Consider the following 20,533-nt stretch of genomic DNA (forward strand, 5'->3'; position numbering starts at 1 on the left):
TGGTATGTGAGTGGAAAGAAAACGTTTGAAAACCACTGTTTAAGTGTTTATTCTCAGTTAAAATACTGAAGCATCTTTGAACAAGAATTTGTTGTTTTCCTTTTCAATGTTTAAATATTTAATGTATATTAATGCTTTCAAGCGATATCAGGAATAACAATACTGGTGTTGAAGTGGGGAGATAAGAGAAGATCTTAATGGTATGTGGTTTTTGTTAGAGAGTGGGAAATCTGTGCTCTTAACACTTACAAATAACAAGAACTGAATGTAATCTTAAATGACTCAAAGGTGCAGAAAACAAAAATAGTAGTTTTCATTCAGTTGCATCACTGTCTGGTATGGAGGAGCAAGTGCTCAGGACAAGAAAAAAAAACTCCAGAGGGTTGTTAACTCGGCCTGGAACATCACGAGTACCAGACTTCACTCCATCGAGGACGTCGACAAGAGGCACTGCCTTAAGGAAGCAGCCTCTATCCTCAAGGACCCCCACCACCCTGGCCATGCCCTCCCTCTTCACTCTGCTACCATCGGGGAAAAAGTCCAGGAGCCTGAAGACGGACACTCAGTGGCACCAGGACAGCTTCTTCCCCGCTGCCATCAGATTCCTGAATGAGCAATGAACCACAGACACTGCCTCACTTTGACTTTTTCTTGCACTATTTTTATTTATTTTGTAAGGTGGTTTATATAAATGTTTGTTCTGCGATGCTGCCCCAAAACAAAGAATTTCATCACATGTTCAAAAATTCTGATTCCTAAACTTGACCTCTATTTCATGAGTTTCCTGCTGTAGGTGCAATCCAACAGTTGGGTTCAGCATTCAGTCTGTTACTGTTTTAAATCTTCAGTTGATTCAAGGCAGGTAATTCAGTTTCACACAAGAATGTGGAACTTGAAGACAAATGATTGTAAAAACTTGGCGGGCAAGAACAGGATATACTCCAATAGCTCTGCACCAAGTCTCAGAAAGACACATTTAAGTGTATTTTTGGAAGATTACATGACCAGATGAGATCCTTCCTCTCACTTTGTAGATTGTTTTATTCTCATTCAACTCCATATCTAAATTAAATTTTTTAATTTAAAAATTTTATATTTAGACATACAGCATGGTAACAATCCCTTTCGGCCTACGAGCCCAAGCCGCCCAATTCCACCCAATTGATCTACATCCCCTGGTGTGCTTTGAATGGTGGGAGGAAACCGGAACCTCGGGAAAACCCCACAGACCTGGGGAAGACGTACTAACTCCTTACAGACAGCGCCAGATTCGAACCCCGGCCGCTGGCACTGTAACAGCGTTGAGCTAACCACTGCACTAACTGTGCTGCCTTGAAATGTGAAAATAATTTCTTATCAATTCCCCTGAATTGCTCACCTGTAATATAAGGGTACAATTTGGTGATGCCATAACTGATTATTTTCTTTGATGCTTCTTAGTTGGTGGAATCCTTCCATAATTGGATTTAAGGCAAATGGCAACCCCTCCATCCTGTCATTCAAAGCATGTTTGGTACACAGTTTTAGGCCCTTGTGTGGAGAAAACTTTTCAAGGAATGGTGCCAACTTGCATCGAAATATAGATGAGGCAATGAAAGAATAATTTGCCTTGGGATAGCTGACGTATGTACCCCCAGCTCAAGGTTTGTCTGAACCAGCCATTCTCAACAGGGCCCATACGGCCCTCCCCCCGGAGGCCAAAGAACATTTAAGGAAGGTGGGGGGACTGAAATTATAAAATATTTTTTATGCAGTCGGTCGGAGTGAAGTATGGAGGAAACCAACTAAACTTGACTCGCTTCCCAGGGAGGTGGGGGGGGGGCATACACTTTCATCAGAGGGTCCAGGAGGGTCTTAGCCAAAAATAAGGTGAGAATGGCCAGTCTAATCCATGAAAAGGTCCATATATTTTTTATTTAATATGATTCTCAGCTCTAGCAATTTCTTTTGGAATCGTGTGAAACTTGGGTATCGTTGACTCTCAGGTTTCACGACGCCTTCCCGTGGAGCAAGTTGCAAATGCAGTTTTTGAAGGTACTTTTTCATGGTGTTTTTAAAATCATTTACATGACTCCCCATCAGCTGTGAGACCAATGCAATCGGACATGGACTCAACTACAGTACTTTAATGATCTCTTGTATTTCTCTGGTAATTTTAGAAGTTTTGGACCAAGTATTCCTATTAATTGATGAGAATGTTACCTCTTCTTAAAAGTCGGCTTTAAGGATGTACATGAAAATTTGGGTCATACTCGAGAATGTATTTCTTATTAGGCCAGGACCACTTCCTTTTCAAGTTGGGAGCTAAAAACATCTGGGACACTTTTAAAGACTGGTTTCATAGTTAAGATGGACAGTCTTCCTTAGAAACCCCTTAAATTTTTCCAAACTCCACACCTTGGCGATACAAGAGAGATGTGGCATTTATTCACCTAATCTGTAGCACGGAGCATTGAGATAGTGTGCACAGTAGCAATAACAACTGCTTGACCTTTAAAGGGCATGCTCTTGTATTTTTTTGGAATTAATGGGTTATCTCTTTTAACTTTAGCAGTTAGTTATTTAGATCAGCCAATCTCTGGGGGTCCACAGCACATTTAAGGGGTGGGGGGAAGTCACAGACTGAAATCATTTTTAATGCAGTCAATAGGAGAGAAATACGGAGTAAACCAACTGAACTTGACTACTTCACAAGGAAGGGGGCCTATAAACTTTGAGTAGATTCTAAGAGGGGCCATAGCCAAAAAAAAAAGGTTTAGATTGACTGATTTAGTCAATGAATCCAACTTCATATGTGGTCAAGGGATTTCCCCAATCATCACTCTGACTGGAGATTTTTCTAAAGTCCCAGCTTCTACTCGAAGGGCTATCCCACACACTGTATGGTGTGTATGGGTGGGGGGGGGGGGGGGTGGTGATCTGTGATTCTAGCCTCAGTTTGTTGCGGCACTGGAGTTGCTTGTTTTTAAACTTTATTTGCAACTTAAAATCCACTGTTGGAGTGTTGCTCGCTGTTTGAAGAGGGTTGGTATTTGATTTACCATAATAATATTTCAAATGTTGATTACTTGAATGAAGTCATGTTACAGAATCATAGACTCACTTGCCTTGAGCAGTCTTGCCCGTTAATTATTTCTGATGCTTCCCCATACCATCTATGTGGTGCCAGTTGGAACTGTGAACTTATTACCCATGCTCTGTTTATTTTGAATTATGTTGTTTTGGCTCGACTGTCAACCATTTTGTTAGTTTACTTAAAACTGCCTCCCAACGCTTGGTCCACAATAATGCACTTGCTCCTTTCAAATCCTTCTGTATTCTTGCAACAACAGAGAATGAGAGGGGAGGGGAAGATGTGTGTGGTGTATGGTGATCAGTTCTGTGCACATAGTTCCTTCCTGCTCTTGTGTTCTCTTTCCACACCGATGAAGGCAAGTATCCTGAACGTTGCCTTGATGATTTTCTTTTTTTGCTTTCAGGGTTTCAGTCCAAGATTCTCTGATCCCTTTTGGTAACCTGTGATTTATCACATTTTCGTTTACCCTCAATTGTATCACCACACATTTTACTTGAAGCTTCTTTTCTGCTTTTCAAACTAGTCTCTTTGTATCTCTTCCAGCCCAGAGATTTATTTCCTGCTCTCTGCCAAACGGCTGATTTTGGTATCTTCAGTAAACCTTTTAATTGTGAGGCCGAGGCTCTGAACCCTACAATCAATCACATACAGAACTCTGGTTAATTATTATCCTTGACTGTCACTGATACAATATTTAATCAAACTGGCTCTCTGTCTTGGATCCCATCCCATTTTGTCACATCCCTTACTAGAATCTGGTTTCCAATGTATCCTCCTTAAAATAAATTAGTTTGTTAGTCAAATCTGTGCCAAGATTTCCTTTCCAAATGTTGTTTTCTACATTTCCTTTGATTTTGTTCCCCCAACAACTAAAACTAACTCTCTGTCTCCTTCCACCGAGCCAAAATCAATTCTCACCGTCCTCTTCTCCTACCCAATTCGCATCTTTTGTCTGTTGTTCTGTACTCCTCCCCTCCCATTCTTCCCTTCTTTGACCTCCCAGCCTTTTAATACAGGTGCCTGTCTCATTTTTTGCTCATAGCTTGAGGAAGGGCCCGAATCGTCAGAATTCTATCTAGAGACCTCCTGTGGATGCTGCAAGACTGGCTGAGTTTGTGCAGCTTCTCTGTATTTTCACTACACTCACAGTGTCTGCAGACGTTCGTGTTCATGAGCCAAGCAGCGGAAACAGTAGAAGGGGACACTGTGTAGCACAAAACTTGGAGATGTAGTGAATTGTAGGCTTTAAGAGGACTTGTGCAGCCTGGTGCGATTGGCAGTACACGTGGCAAGTTTAAATTTAATGCAGAAAGCTAGGAAGTGCAAAGATAAACAAGAGTGGCAATGAGAACTTGAGGCACAACTGTAAAATAGAACAAAAACTGGGAGGTTTGGATATCCTTGCATAATTCTGCTGAGAAACTAGAAGTGCTTTGTGTTTGGGGCTTTCCAAATAGAGCATAGCACCAGGGTATGGAAGTCATGATGAGTTTGTGGAGTTTGAGGGTGATGGTGGTTAGCACAAGCCTGTTTCAGTGCCAGTGACCCGGGTTCGAATCTGGCACTGTCTGTAAGGAGTTTGTACGTTCGATCCATGACAGCATGGGTTTCCTTCAGGTGCTCTACTTTCCTCTGACCGTTCAAAATATACTGGCGTTGTAGTTCGATTAGGTGTAATTGGGCTCGAAGGCTGGAAGGGCCTGCTATTGTGCTGCATGGCTAAATATTTTTTAAAAATTAAAGATTCACCCACAAATGGAGCATCATGTTCATTTATGGGCATAGAACTTTACCAAAAGTGTAAAGACTTTTGAGAGGGATCAGGAGAAGTTTTACTGGAATGATTCCAAGCATTGAGGGGTTTTGGTTATTTGGAGAATTACAATAGAAGAGATCACAAAGCGATCTGAAATATTCCTGTATGTGAAAGGTAAAGAATTAGAGAGGGCAGAAAGAAGACATTTGGCAAAAGCATCAATAATGATGTTTTGGAGAGTGGGAGGAAACCAGAGCAATTGGGTGATAAATGAACTTTAACTTGAAATCCAGTGCCTCTGGGTTAATTAACAGTTTATTTCCAACACTTATCTGGTTTTTGAACCTCCCTGTTCTACAGTAACACAACTCCAAAAATCCCCCCGCACTTCCAACTCAGCATTTTTTGCACCGAGCGAACGTGAATGTACATTTTTTTCTCATCATTTTTTTGTGTTGTGTATTTTATTTACCTTTCATTGTATCTGAACATTATACTTGCACGTCTGACAATAAACCGTTCATTCAAGCTTGTTATCCTCCCCCTGCCCCTTCTCCTCTCCTCCCCCAGCCTTTTTATTTCAGGTACCTGTCTGCTTTTTTTACTTACGGCTTGAAGAAGGGCTCAGGCCTGAAACGTCGGTGATCTATCTATACCCACGGGGACGCTGCGAGACCTGCTGAGTTCCTCCAGCATCTCTGTGTTTCTACTACGTTCGCCGCGTCTGCAGACTGTCTTGTTTCACTTTTCATAAACTTTTATCTGGATGTAATATGTCAAAGTTTGCGAATGATATTATGCTGGGCAGCATGCAGGCAATGGAGATGAAGGGCCACAGATATATTACCTTTAAATGATGATTAGAATATAAATGTGGGGAAAAATGTGACATCATCCACTTGGTGGCAAAATAGAAAAGTAAAGTATCCTTTAACTGGTGAGAGATTTGGTCAGAGGAATGCAGATACATTAATCACTTGATTAAGTCTGCTGGATTAGCAATCGGTTAGGCATATAAAATCTTATTTCTAATGCAAGATTTAATTAAAACTGCATAGTGCTTAAGACGTAGGGTGTGATTGAAGGGGAGAATACCGAAAAGATATTTTGAAAGACAGCTGGGACTGGAAGAGGGAGGGAATGGGGCGGGGAGCCTGAGGGGAAAGATGTGAACAAGATGACATATGCTCGTCTCCAACCACATTCTTTATTTGTGCAGCAGGGCTTCATTCCCAGTTTTGCATATCCTGCCTTTAGTTCAGTCAAAACTGTGCTACACTTAGCTCACAGGAAAGAAATTTCACAGACACATATTTCCCTTCCCATTATTGAAGCTCAAGGTTCCTTTTTTGGTCAGGTAATAATGCAAACTAATGTAATATACATGATATACTTCAATTTTTCTCTTCCATGAGGCAAACCAAGAGTTGCCATGGACATTGCCTTGCACCCCTAACAAAAAGAGAAAGAGATACAAAAGCAAGTTCCTTCAGAGATGCCGAGCGTCCGTGGATTTGTCTCCAGCGCTCCCGCAGCCTCTGCAGCCCCACAGACCCCTTTTCAAACCCGTACTCCAGATCCAAACCATTCTTGGCCTCATCATCCTCTCGAATCCCGGTTCCGATATCTGGTACCCGTGAGCCCGTCTTCCTTTGACTACCAACTGCCCGCTGCCTGTGTGGATCCTTCAGCTGTTGAGCCCTCGCTGGTCCGCTGTCATGGTCACCTTCCCTGTAGAGTCATCTCCCATGCTTCTCCTTCTCAGTGCCCTACACCAGTCCACTGCTCCCCCAGCATCTGCGACTCCTCATGGTACGCCTCCTGACACAGGTGCCACCATCTTGGCCAAAGACCTCAGCGGTTTCAGGATTTTAAAATAAAATAAAAGCACTGTCAGACCGTTTAAAGCCCACTCAGAGCTGATGGCATCGGGACCCTGCGGAATAGTGCTGCGTCTATGCTCCCCGCTCTCTCGGGTCCACGCCAGCAACATCGCTGTTGTTACAGCGCCGACACTTTTTGTCCCAACTAGTAACTGCCTAAGAATAGATAAAAAGTCCCATCATCCCCAAGGTCTATAGCTCAAAAATGTTAAGGTCTGCTTCGTGCACTTTCTCTTCAGCTGTGTTCAGTTGTACTATTTCTGTTCCTGTTGGAATGTGGCACTCGTAATCCAGAAATTACTACCTTTGATGTCCTGCTCTTTAATTTCCTGTGTAGCTCCCTGTAATCTTCCTGCTGAACCTCATCCTATTTTATATCCACATCATTGATACCACAATGGATCATAATACCTCGCAGTACATCTTCCCAGAACACCCTCCACCTCGCACTCAGTAGGAGGAAGGAGAATCGATTCTTAATTCAATTGATTGTTAACATTTAATGAATTATTTAATAGTCCACATAATTTGTGTTTTAATCTTCATGTCAGTGCCAAAACCTTCTGAAACAAACAACTAGTTTGGACGTATTTTCCGGTTGGAAATTCTAGCTAATGAGATTGCTCACAGTGGGAGTTACATCCCTGAAGGAGACTTCTCCCTGATGTTCAAGGTACTCCCTTTGCCTTGAGCATTTGCTGCTGCAATTGTCTGGTTAAAGGGATTTATTTTTGCATTTCAACATTTAGAACTTCAAAGGTCATTGTTAAACGTGTGTGAAAATTTTTTTCATTTACTCTAAAAACAACAAAACCGGTAAGTACAGGAAATTTTTTACTGTCCTGGGTGGGGGGGCGATTGGTGTCTAATGGTGTCTGTTTTGAAGATGAGAATGTAATTAATTCAAGGAACACAAGATGTTCACAGAAATATGAAATGACGTGCAGTTGTGAGAACTCTCTCTTCCACTTCTGTTCTCTGTCTTTGCTCTATTTGAGAATAAAATATCTTTGTTCTTTGGGCTATACTCTTTTAATAGAGGGACTTGTTCAACTGACAAGATGGGGAGACTTTTCTTGGAAAGATGGGATTCACCACGACTCTTGATTCTTCTCCTGAGATGAAGCGCTCCACCTCTGCAGATTTCTGATAAATCGTTCTTTAAATTGTTGGCAGCAACATTGTTTTCTCAAATCTATCAGAGGGGAATTAACAATGTATTCACGTATTGGTAGTAAGATGCAAACTGTGATGATATTATTTACTCATCTACAAGATGCTGTTGTGGTTCAGGTTTTTAATGTCTTAAAGACATATCAGTAGTTCATAGCCTCTGTTAAGGTTGATGCTTAATTTAGCTGCTATTGGCTAGCTTTGCACTGCTTTCGAGCATACAGTCGGCTTTTGGGAATATTAATTTACAATGTAAAGTTTAAATATCTGAATCTGCAGTAGCATTCAACTTCATGGGTCGAGGGATTCTTACATGTAGGAAAATGTAGTGAATTTTAGTTTAGGACAGTTATTTAGGGCACACACAAGAAATTCAGTCCAGGTCCTCCTTGCCCCTGTAAGCAGGCCATAGGTGATGGAGAGAAACATCAATGGGTATCCAATATTCATTCCAGCCACTTGAACAAAGTTCTGCCAAGCCAATACAATGATTGAATGGCCTGGGTCTCTAAACTGGAGAAAATCCTAGCATTCTTCAGCAGATCGTTCACCGTGGGCCTTTTCGGGAGCCCACCTACTTTAAGACATGTTTCTTCTTTGAAAAGCAGGAAAACTGCAGAGATTGGAAATCTGAAAGAAAAACAGAAAATACTGGAGGTACTTAACAGGACAGGTAACAACTATGGAGAGAGAAGCAGGTTTAACATTTCAGATCGATGAAAGGGATTTCTACTTTAATTCATCCATTTTCGGTAACCACCGTTGCCTTTTGGTTCACCTCCACTACCCCTCTTCATCCATTTGACCCATGATCTCCTCTTTGATGAACTTTGCCAGATTTTATTGACCCATTCTCTTGTTCTCCCAGCATGCAAGCAGGGCCCACTTCATGGAAAAGTGGGCTTCAGGGGCAGGGACGAGCAAGCATGAGTAATTTGCTGATCAGTGGGGAAGCTGTTCTATTCATTTTCAGTGATGGAAGGGCATACATTTAACATCGGAAACAGAAAAAGGTCAGAATTTCTTCCTAATCAGAATTTTCAAGGGGCAGGGTATGGGGAAAGATGGAGATTAGAGAGCACTGGGGAGGGCAGGGACAATGTATAAATTCGTCTGCTTCCCAGTTGTCGCATTTCATATTTTCCTCATGCAAATTATCTTGGTCTTATTTTATGCTCTCAATTTCTCTAATCCATGTAAGGCGCTACTTTTTCCTATCTTGGAAATGTTTCCAGACGTGCTTGAAATTTTATAAATGTTTCTTGGAGGTGTCGTAGTCTTCTCCATGCAACTCTTGCATTAGTTTTCCACCATTTCTCCTCCTTTCTGTAAACGTGCATGACCTCTGGTTAATGTGAGTTAAATGCAAACTGAAATCATTGGGATGTTCCTTTATTCCTGGGATTGAATTTTTTAAATTTCAATTAATAAAGTTGGAGCAAAGCTACACTGCGAAGGTCAGCCAGAAAAATATTCTTCAGTGGAACCACCTGGTGACATTGTCAATGTTGCAGAATTTGCATTTTTAATTCATTCTGCTTTCAAAACACTTATTACCATAGATTACGTATTGGCAGAATATCTTGAACAATGACATGGAAAAAGCTTTAAGAGTAGAAGCGGCCACATAAATGAAGAACAATTAAATGGCTTTTGCATTTCTACAAAGGAAAATTTAAATTTTGTCAAAAATGCAGTTGAGGTAAAGTCTGAGCTGGTCTGTACTTATTATTCATGCCAAATTAATTTTTTTGCTGCAAATTGCAGGTTTAAAAGCATCTCTTTAGTGAGGTTATTTTAATAAATTGAAGGCAAATTTTTAAAAAACTCCAGGCAATCCAAAAAAATTAATATGCTCAAAAAAGACCAGCCCTATTTAGTCCTTGCTTCGTCGTTCCCAATCCGAGGTAGGGCGTAACTTGGTGATTGTTAATGCTATCACTGGATTGATAACACAATGATTTGATTGCAGATTTTAATTTAAAACCAGCAGCATGTATAAAAACATTTTCTTTATGGTAGAGGAAGGTATAGATACTGGCAAATGTTTGCTGTGCAAAGCGTGTTATTTGTTTGGTGAGCCGTAAAAGAATCTAAGCCATCAACCTGAGCAGGTGTCCTTGGTGCAACCACATGAAAATGATGCAGGTTTAATTGCACCTACAATGTGACAGAATATGTGCGTTGGCTGATGTGCATTGGAGAGCCAGAGAATGACATGCAGCCTTGGTAATTGCCAATTTTGGTGAGCTTTTGCTGAAAACACAAAATGCTTCAGATTATAGTGAAATGAATCCATTTCATCCACAAGCAATGCTTTCTTAACAGAGGTCTACAAAGAGCATGGATGAGTAACTGATCAGCCAACTCATTAAGTGACAGACAGGCCCGAGGGGGTTTTGATTCTCCTCCTGTTCCTATATTCCTACATGTATTTTGCACTGTATACAGTAGGGATTCTGCTGTACCATTTGGCTCTCTTTAGCTCGCCAGGATAACAACGAAGGGCATGCAGAAGGTGAAAAATAACTCGGCATCCGTAAGAGTGACTGAAAAGCTACCCATCAGCAAGATGGAATTTATATGCAGCTGAACAATTACAGTCAAACCATTTGTGTTAGGGGGTATGCTCAACTTCCGAGGGCACATTGGCCATTGATAGCTTCAATACATTCACAGATGAGACTACTGGGAGCTATTTAGTAGGTTCATAGCATTTCTGGATAATATGCAAAAACAATTGCTGACGGTGTCTATTTAGAGAGAACATAAAAAAGCGATCGAAAGTCTGGTGGCCTGGTGCCAAGCTATCTTTCTTTCAGTAAAGGAAGTGATCATTGAACTGAGAGGGGCAGAGTCCACATTCTTGTCCACATCAATGGGACTACTGTTGGAAGAGTAGGTAGCATCGTTCTTCGGAATAGATATCTCCAATAACCTGACCTGGGGCAAGCACATCAAGGAATCCAATGCCTCTACTTTCTTAAAGACTGTAGAAATTTGGCATATCCCACTCGTCCCTCAACAACTGCTCAGGTGCATATCAAAAGCATGTTTGATGAATGCATCACAACCTGGTACCGGAGCTGTTCTGCTCAAGGGCGGGAGAAACTGCAGAAGGTAGTGAATGCGGCTCAGAACATAATTAGAAACTTGCATGGACTCCATCTACACTTCCCACTGCCTGGTAAAGGCCACTGACATACTGAAAGACCATCACACCCCCAGTCGCACCCTCTTCTCCCTCCTCCTATCGGGGGGTGGGGGTGGAAGGCTTAAGTGCATGAAAGTACACACTAATAGGCATACAGACTAACAGTTTTGTCACTACAGCCATTAGCCTGGATGAACACTATAACTGCACTCATGCTGCCCTTGCTTGGTGCTAATGGATCATCCTTTTCATTTTAATTCCATACTTTGTAAAGTCTGCTCTGTACACAGCTTGTATGCAATGTTAGTGATATCCTGCTGGTATGTTTGCGGAAGAACCCTTCTCAAGGTACAATATTTTGTGGCAAATAAATAGTAAACTATCATTTATGCCTTCTTTACGTCCGAGAGACTGAGCACAGACTGGGAGAACGCTTCGCACCTTTGCTCCGTCCGCACCAGTGACAGAGACCTCCCAGTGGCCAACCATTTCAGTTCCGCGTCACACTCCCACACTCGCGTCTGTCCATGGCCTCGTACTATCGCACCATGACCACCCATAACATTGGAGGAACAACACCTGATTTTCCGTCTGGGCTCTCTCCAGCCAGATGGCATTAACATCGACTTCTCTGGTTTCTGTTTACCTGCTCACCTTTCCCCCTCCCTTCCCTTCCCCCTTCCCTCTATTCACCCAGCCATCCCTCCTCCCCTTGCTTCCTGCTGTCCCCTCCCTCCCTCCCTCCCTTCACCTCCTTCCTTTGCGACTACACCCGCCCCCTCCCCCCACCCCCCCCCTAAAATTACCTGATGATTTTTTTTCCATATCTTGATGAAGGGCTTAAGCCTGAAACATTGGTTCTGTAATTTATCTTTGCTATATAAAAGACAATGTTTGACCTGCTGAGTTTCTCCAGCTTTGCGCTTTTATATATGCATTATGTCCTATATACCTTTTAAATAAGTCACATTACCATTAAACAAAAAATATAGAAGCTCTGTGTGTTCCACAGAGCTCGTCTATTCTCTGTGTCAAGTATCCTCCAAGCTGTCGACCCCATTTTCTTTATCCTGGTGCAAGTATCAGCGGGCACATTAGGGTGATTCTGTTCGCATTATTCTTTTGAAATGGTAGATGATTGGTTTGCAAGAGAAAAATGGTCATTTCAGCTATTTGAAGCATTTTGCATTAAACCTATTAGTTTGAGCATTACAGTGATTTGAAAGTTTTTTTCTTTTTTTGGGTTAAACATTTAATTATATACAGGTGGTTGGAAATCTAAATGCATATTTGTGAGGTACATATCCTGGATTAGAGCCCACAATGGTACGCGTATACCTGTTCTGTGCAGAACAAAGTCACGAGTGTTTAATCTTTCTGAGGGAACAACAAACCAAATGCAAGCACTCTTCATAGAACATAGTACATAGAACATAGAGCATTATAGCACAGTACAGGCCCTTCAGCCCATGACGTGGTGCTGACCTATATAAACTTGCCGCATAACAACCTAATTCTTCCCTACCTCACATCCATAACCTTCCATTTTTCTTGCATCTATGTGCCTATCTAAGAGCCTTTTGAATGTCCATGTTGTACAGCCTCCATCACCACACCCAACAAATCATTCGAGGCACCCACCACTCTGTGTAGAAGAATACTTACCATCTCCCCTAAACTTTCCCCCACTCACCTTAAAAATTGCTCTCTGTTGATTCCAATTGTTGGCCCAGGAAAAAAGATGCTGGCAGCCATCATATCTACACTCCTCATAAGGCAGAGCTGGGAGGAGAGGGTAAGATGTGTCTGGTCGTGGGATCCTATTGGAAGTTCCGGAAATTCCAGAGGATAATGTTTTGGATGTGGAGACTGGTGGGGTGGTAGGTGAGGATAAGGGGGGGGGGGGGTGTTCTACGTTTGTTGCACAGGGGGCTAAGGCAGAAAAGCGGGAAATGGATGAGATGCAGGTGAGCGCTGAGTTGATGGTGGCGGAGGGGAAACCGCGTTTATGGAAGAAGGCAGACATTTCAGAAGACCTATTGAGATTCTCTAGCTTTGTGTTTTTACATCTACTGTCTATCCTTATACAGAACTGAACCAATACTCCAGGTGCACAGAGATTACAAGTGTGGGTCTGAGAGAGAGAAAGCATCAGCTTATTATCTCTACGTACATGTAAGATAGACTGACGTTATTTCAGTTAATTGATTTATTATTTTTACTTTTCTGAATAGGTGACTCTGAACAGGAACTTGGACCCCCACCCTCTGTGGATGAGGCTGCAAATACACTAATGACACGACTAGGCTTTCTGTTGGGAGATAAAGCCTCAGAAGTACAGACAAACACAGAATACAGTATGGAGGAACAGGACGAAAATCAGGTAAGATCGGAAAAGTAAATAACTGGATGCCAGGGGTAACTTTCTCCTGTTGTAAACTATATGGTGGTCTGAGTTAGTATTGTTGGAATTGGGTTATTCACACAATGTGGAACATTTTTGTCACCTTAGAGATAATTATGAAATGGCAATAAATGTTAGCCTTGTTCAATGATGGACAGATTCTGAAAAACAAAGAAAATAAATTTAAGGAAAAATGCAAAAGGTTGTTATATGCAAACTACCTTTGTGCATGTTGAATTATAGAATTGTAATTGTTGTTTACGGTGCTGAGATTTCATGTGCGACTACAGAGTATTGTTTAGATTTGACAACGTCTCAGCGCCACACAAGTTTCATGTGTCTCTTCGTGGCATTGCTATATCTAGCCCAGAAGGTTTAATTGACAAATTAAATGCTGTTATAATTCAAATTTGTATCAGTGTTTAATTGTATTATTGAATAATCAGATTTGTTCTGTCTTAATTAATGATATTTTGGACTAGATTTTCACAAGATCATAAAATATATGGAGCAGAAGTTGGCCCATCAGATCATTGATTCAGCTCCGCTATTCTAATCATGAGTTTGATCCATCCTCCTACTCAGCCCCCCTCCCCAGTCTTCTCCCCGTGACCCTTGATGCCCTGACTAATCAAATGCCTGTCAATCTCTGCCTTAAGTACACCCAACAACCTCACTTCCACAGCCGCCTGTGGCAACAAGTTCCACAGACTCGCTACATTCCAAGTGAAGAAATTTTTCACATCTCTGTTTTAAATGGACGCTCTTTTATCCTGAAGTTGTGCCCTCCTGTCCTCGACTCCCCGACTGTGGGAAACATCCTCGCCACATCTGCTCTGTCCAGGCCTTTCAGCATTCGAAATACCTTGATGAGGTCCCCCCCTCATGCTTCAATATTTTGTTTGAGAATCATGGACCTAAAATGTTAGCTCTGTCGTGTTCAATTTGGATTGTGCAGAACTGAAATATATAGCACTATGGAAATGAAAATGACTTAGCCCTGAGTGAAATTTCCTAATATTTTAGTAAAACTGAAATTTCGATTGTGCCCTTCCCAGTATGGGGCACTTGCAGGTCTGACATAATCTACTCAGCAGGCATGCCAAATTGATTTATTCTTATGTAATGCTCTCTTTGAAGCATTATGCAGTAAATCAAGCAATTTGTCCCTGGAGCAACCAGCACCTTCCAAGGCAATTAGGTCATGTTGCTATCCTGTGGATTTTGGCAATTCTCCACTTATGTTATGGATCTCCAACCACCACCCAACAAAATGTGATTATCCCAGGCTTCAGTTTGTTCTTCCCACTGATCTTCCAATTAAATTACACCATTGCCTCTGCAGCCCTGTAACTATCGTCAATCCCAATTCTTTGTACAAAAAGATCCCACCCCAACTGGGCATGAAATTGCCATCCTTCGCCTCAGTATAAGGATCCATAGTTGAATTTACTCTGCTTCACCCCTGTCACAATGAGCTCATCAAGTTTATCCAGTTTTCTGCTAATTACACCCCGACCTCACATCCACTTGGGTCCATCTCTGGCAACACTCTCCCTTTTCTCAATTTCTCTGCCTCCAGATAGCTTTAATAAACCTATCAATCCCCCACAGTTACCTGACTACATCTCACACCCTTGTCTCCTTCCTGTAAACATTCTATTCCTTTCTCTCTGATGCAAATACCTTGATGAAGGGCTCAGGTCTAATATGTTGATATCCTTTATCATCTGCGTGGCCTGCTTGATTTCCCCAGCACATTTGTATATTGCACTCGACGCCAGTGACCTTCTTGTTTGACCGTATATGTGGCAGGCTGCCTGCAAAGAAGATGTGCGATGAATTGTTTAAATGAAAAGTTTTTTTTTAATAAAAAGTCATGGGTTACAAATGCTGTAATAGCATTTAGGATTTTCTAAATAATTTTTGCAGATATCCCTACAATTCATAAATATTTAAAATATTTAAAATTCTAGTAAATGATCAAATGTACAATTAAAGGTGTAAAGGAATATATGACTAAAAGTTGAAATGCAAATATTATTAAAATGAAAGTACTCACTAAATAAAAATGATCCTACCTTCCCCGGTGTATCCCAGTTCACAGTCCTACAAACCCCTTTGAAATCAGTGGGGTCTCAGAATCTTGGCAGTTCCAACCTGGCAAAACATCAGAGAGGTGATTTCTGCAGCATAATTGAGGAATCTCAGCAAGACTAGGGTCTGCCAGTGGACTCCAGGATAGAGGATACTAATCTTTTAATCTTTCCAAATCTGTCAGCAGGTTTAGAAGTCCCAAAGCTATCGTTATTTAAATGGATAAACTGTTTTTGCCAACCGGTGAGATCTGGCCCCAGGATGAAACAGAGTGAAGGACAAAATTTTAAAAACTAGGAATGAGATAAGAAAGGTGGAAGTAATACTTCCAAGTAATCTGCGAGTCTGTTGACAATTCAAAAATTTCAGGAGAAAAGCTTAAGTCTGAGATGGAAGCAAAATTCTCAATTAGTCAACCAATGGTGCATTAGATTTCAGATTTATTGTCAGAGGACACACATGACATCACGTACAATCCTGAGATCCTTTTTCCTGCGGGCAACTATTGGTCGAGTTTAAAAAACAGTGCACAGCATAAACGTGTAAACAAATAAAGAACCGTCAACAGGTTCTGTATTCTGTGCAATGCAGAGAATAAAGAAAATCCATCAAGTGTAGAAGTAGGAGTCCTTACAGCCAGGTTGTTGCTAAGATGTACACTGAGAGAATTCAACTATGGATACATTAGTGAATGTTTGCACTGGTCTTTATCATGTTTATTTGGAGAATGCTTTTACTGGTCTTTTTAAAACATTTATATTGTGCTGCATCAGCCTTGAATGACATAGCGGGTTTCTTAATATCATGTAGGAAAATAACTTCAGAATGCACCAAATTATTTTCAGTCACTTCAGATTGCTTGCAATTCCATTAACATTAATTTGTCCTTCCAGGTGAAGGCATTGCTTACATCTATAATTTCCTTTTGAAGGACTGCCAATGTTTTTAAGCACAGTTACAGGCCCTTTCAGCCCATGACACCCAATTAATTACACCTACAATGTAGTATGTTTTTGAAGGGTGGGAGGAAATCGGGGAGGGCACCCATGCAGATATGGGGAGAACATAGAAATTCCTTACAGACAGTGCCGGATTTGAACTGGGTCACCGGTGCCGTAACAGCATTGTACTAACTGCTACGCTAGCTATGACACGCTGGATTTTCATGCCTTGAATTGCTCTTTTAAACTGTTGGGGATATTCCCACAGTGCTCTGAGGTTGCAAATGCGAAGGGTTCAAACCTGGGCTATGGCTTATAATGAGGGAAATCTTATCTTGTAACATTCACTTGTTCCCAGGGGCTGGAGACTCATTCTATAATTATGACAAATTTTTCAATATTAGTCCGCCAGATTAATTATTTGAGAACAATTAACAATTCCATGCCTTGGAGTGTGTTTGGATGGATGCTACTGTCGATCTCTTTCCCAATCAAAAGAGGTGCTCAGTCCCATTATTCCACTATATTGCTAGGCAACTAATCTCAAGCCATGTTTGTTAAAACCTGTTCATTTATTGACTGGTCAGTGTCTAATCAAGATAACATTTTCTGCAAAGAGAGGCCTTGGAAGGAAGGAGCAATAAATAACAAATCACCCTTATGAAAATGCACATTAATCTGCTCTATTTATAGTAGGCTTTGAGTGCTGTTCCGCTAGCTGAGAAAGTACACATTGGGTGTCTATAGAAGTCACTGACATTCTCTACTTGTAAATGTCTAGAAAGGGATTTATTGATTGGGATGTAACTAAAGCCATTGTTAAAATAACAGATGCTTAAGAAATAACAGGAGGTAGATCATGGTTGAAAGCATTTCAGGACAAAACAAAGTGAATGGTTCTTACAGCTGTGACTGTGCAATGAGGAAATGTATTCTTTTCAGGCTTCATTTTCATTGTCCATGTGCTGTTTATATAAAGTTGTACACACCATGGGCCAAAGTTGGCTTATCAGAAATTATATTTATCAATATTTAGTCTTGTGCTCTAATTCCAAATCTAATATTTTAGCATCAAAGTTGATTTCACTTTATTTTAAAATACTTATTTACTTTAAAAATGAACACAATTGTTGTGTTGGATTGGAGTTCAGTGGATCCCTTTTCCTGCAGTTTGTTGAAAGGGTTTTTGTTTGAGTTTTGGTAAATTGACAGACTTTATTGGCTGAGAAGGGATCATTGTGGAGCAAGAGAATATCGGAGTGAAACATGAACGTCTGCTTACAACACAGAAATGTTGGAGGAATGTAGCAACTTTCGCAGCCTCCATTAGGAGGTAAAGGTACATAACTGACGTTTCGGGCCTGAGTCCTCCCTCAGAGTATGGAAAAGGCGCTGAAGAAGGGCTCTGGCCCAAAATGCCGGTAATATATTGCTGCGAGACCTGCTGCATTCCTATGTTTTTAAAGGAATATAGGAGTAAGCCATTCAACCAGCGGAGCAGAGCCTCCTGCATCGGTTGGTCTCCCACACCTGCATTTATTTTCCCTTTCCTGGATGCAGACCCAGCAATGGAGACTTCCCCTGCTTTTTCCTCACAAGTGTCCCAATGCGACACTTGGACAAATAATGCCAGGAAGTTAGGTGCCGACTGTCTCGCTTGATCTCTTGCATTTAGCTCTTTAGTTCACCCTTGAACCAGTCTAACTGACTGGTCCTTTGCAAACCAAAATGACCAGCAAGAAGCAGATCATTGATTTGTCAGTCCCATTCCTTAGGACTGTCCACAACAACTTCTACCAATGTCCTTATGGCAACAGTTTAATGGCTGTATCTCTAAGAAGTTGCACCCCTTCGCATTGCAGGCACTGAAGATAAAGGCTAACGTTTTGTTGGATTTGTTCATCTCTGGCCTGAATATCAATTTTTTAGTGTTTTTAAACATGTATCTCTCTTTTAGGATCAATTTTATCAACTTTTTAACATTTCTGGTGTCTGCAGTGCTCCCCTAGATTGAATTTCTTCTGAATGGTTTTGACCACTTCTTTAATACATTACTGCTCTACCTGATCCATTTGTAAAAATGTGGAAATCTGAGGATTTGTAAGAATCAATGGGAAACACCAAAGATCACACGCTCTCCTGATTTCAGCTCTCCTGATTTCAGCTCTCCTGATTTCAGCTCTCCTGATTTCAGCTCTCCTGATTTCAGCTCTCCTGATTTCAGCTCTCCTGATTTCAGCTCTCCTGATTTTAGCACTCCTGATTTCAGCTCTCCTGATTTCAGCTCTCCTGATTTCAGCTCTCCTGATTTCAGCTCTCCTGATTTCAGCTCTCCTGATTTAAGCACTCCTGATTTCAGCTTTCCTGATTTCAGCTCTCCTGATTTCAGCTCTCCTGATTTCAGCTCTCCTGATTTCAGCTCTCCTGATTTCAGCACTCCTGATTTCAGCTTTCCTGATTTCAGCTTTCCTGATTTCAGCTCTCCTGATTTCAGCTTTCCTGATTTCAGCACTCCTGATTTCAGCTTTCCTGATTTCAGCTCTCCTGATTTCAGCTCTCCTGATTTCAGCTCTCCTGATTTCAGCTCTCCTGATTTCAGCTCTCCTGATTTCAGCTCTCCTGATTTAAGCACTCCTGATTTCAGCTCTCCTGATTTCAGCTCTCCTGATTTCAGCTCTCCTGATTTCAGCTCTCCTGATTTCAGCTCTCCTGATTTTAGCACATACCCTTCATTTGCTACTCTCTTGCTTTCTAAACAATTGATATTTTACCTAGAATTCAATTTTCTGTCAATTTTGATAAACCTCTCCTGTTGAGGCTTGGTGCAGGAGTTATCCATGACTCCTGGGACCCAGGTTCAGTCCTGTCAGTGCAGACTTGGCCCATTCACTCGGTGACCATGGCATTCCCGTCAGGTGTTCCTGTTTTCTCCCATCTCCTGAGCACATGCTCTGAATTATGCCTTTCAAATAGGTTAATGGCAAGAAGTTTCAAAATGTGAATTAATGAACGTGTATAAGACAACAAAAGGTTTCAGGGTGCAGATAAATAATGAAGGTGAGAAATAGGGCCAATGAGATTGGTCCCTTGGAGCTGGCAATAACCCAAAGCTAATGATATTCCCCTATACTGTTACTATAAAGTAAGTAAGTTCCTTGGAGTCCACTTAACTAGGACTTCCTATTGTGGATACATACACAGCATCGCTTCACTTGTCAGGAAGGTGTAACAGCAACTGCACCTCCTGAGATGACTGAGGCAGGCAAGGCTACTGGCAATCATCTTTTTACAGGCTTCCTGGCTGGTTGCATAACAGTGTGATTCAGTTACTATAGAGCATTGGATTGGAAGTTAATCCACAGAACAGGAGCAGAGAGGATCACTGGGGTCTCCCTCCCCCCACCACCCCCATCAACGTGATCTATCGGGATTGTTATCCAAAGAAGGTTCGCAAAATCATTGAGGACCCCTTCCACTCAGCACATAGCATCTTCTAGCTAGTCTCGCCAAGAAAGAGATCCAGGAGGGTCAGAGCCAGAGCCACCAGGCTGAGAAACAGTTTCTTCCCCTGGGCAGTGAGAATACGAACGACAGAATATACTGCTCGTACAAACCCTCTGGGGCTCTACTACGTATTTAACAATATTTATTTATTTTTATATACAGTATGTACATACTTACTGCGAATGTATCATTTGCATATGTTTTATATCTGTATGCGTGTCTGCATATTTTTGCACTGAGGACCGGACAACGCTGTTTCATCGGGTTGTACAATCAGGTGACAATAAATTTGAACTTGAAAGTGCCACCCATAAGTCCCTATAACTGGAATTCACGGGCAGTCTTTTGTCTACCATATTATTTACATCAAGTTCAACTAAATTTGATGGACTTGTTTTGCACTGAGAAAGTCTCTCTGAAAAGTTCCATCCATGTGCTCTAACATTTTTTCCAGCAAAAATGTTCACATGCTACCCCGCCCAACCTCCCGGTCCTAAAATGTGCAAAATTGACTCGGGAAACTCTGCCACTAATTTCAGTTTCTA

The 20,533-nt window shown here is 41.4% G+C and overlaps 1 protein-coding gene across 29 annotated transcripts in view; it reads left to right on the top strand.

Annotated features, from left to right (window-relative positions):
* LOC138746747 (protein TANC2-like) overlaps positions 1–20,533 on the top strand; it is a 502,350-nt gene that overhangs the window by 292,244 nt on the left and 189,573 nt on the right. For all 29 annotated transcript variants that reach the window (XM_069905106.1, XM_069905108.1, XM_069905110.1 and 26 more), the window contains one exon: positions 13,277–13,425. In XM_069905106.1, the coding sequence (XP_069761207.1) occupies positions 13,277–13,425 (149 nt within the window). The remainder of the gene's footprint in view (positions 1–13,276; positions 13,426–20,533) is intronic.

The sequence above is a fragment of the Narcine bancroftii genome, chromosome 12 (genome assembly GCF_036971445.1).
Source record: "Narcine bancroftii isolate sNarBan1 chromosome 12, sNarBan1.hap1, whole genome shotgun sequence".
In the NCBI taxonomy this organism is placed as follows: Eukaryota; Metazoa; Chordata; class Chondrichthyes; order Torpediniformes; family Narcinidae; genus Narcine; species Narcine bancroftii.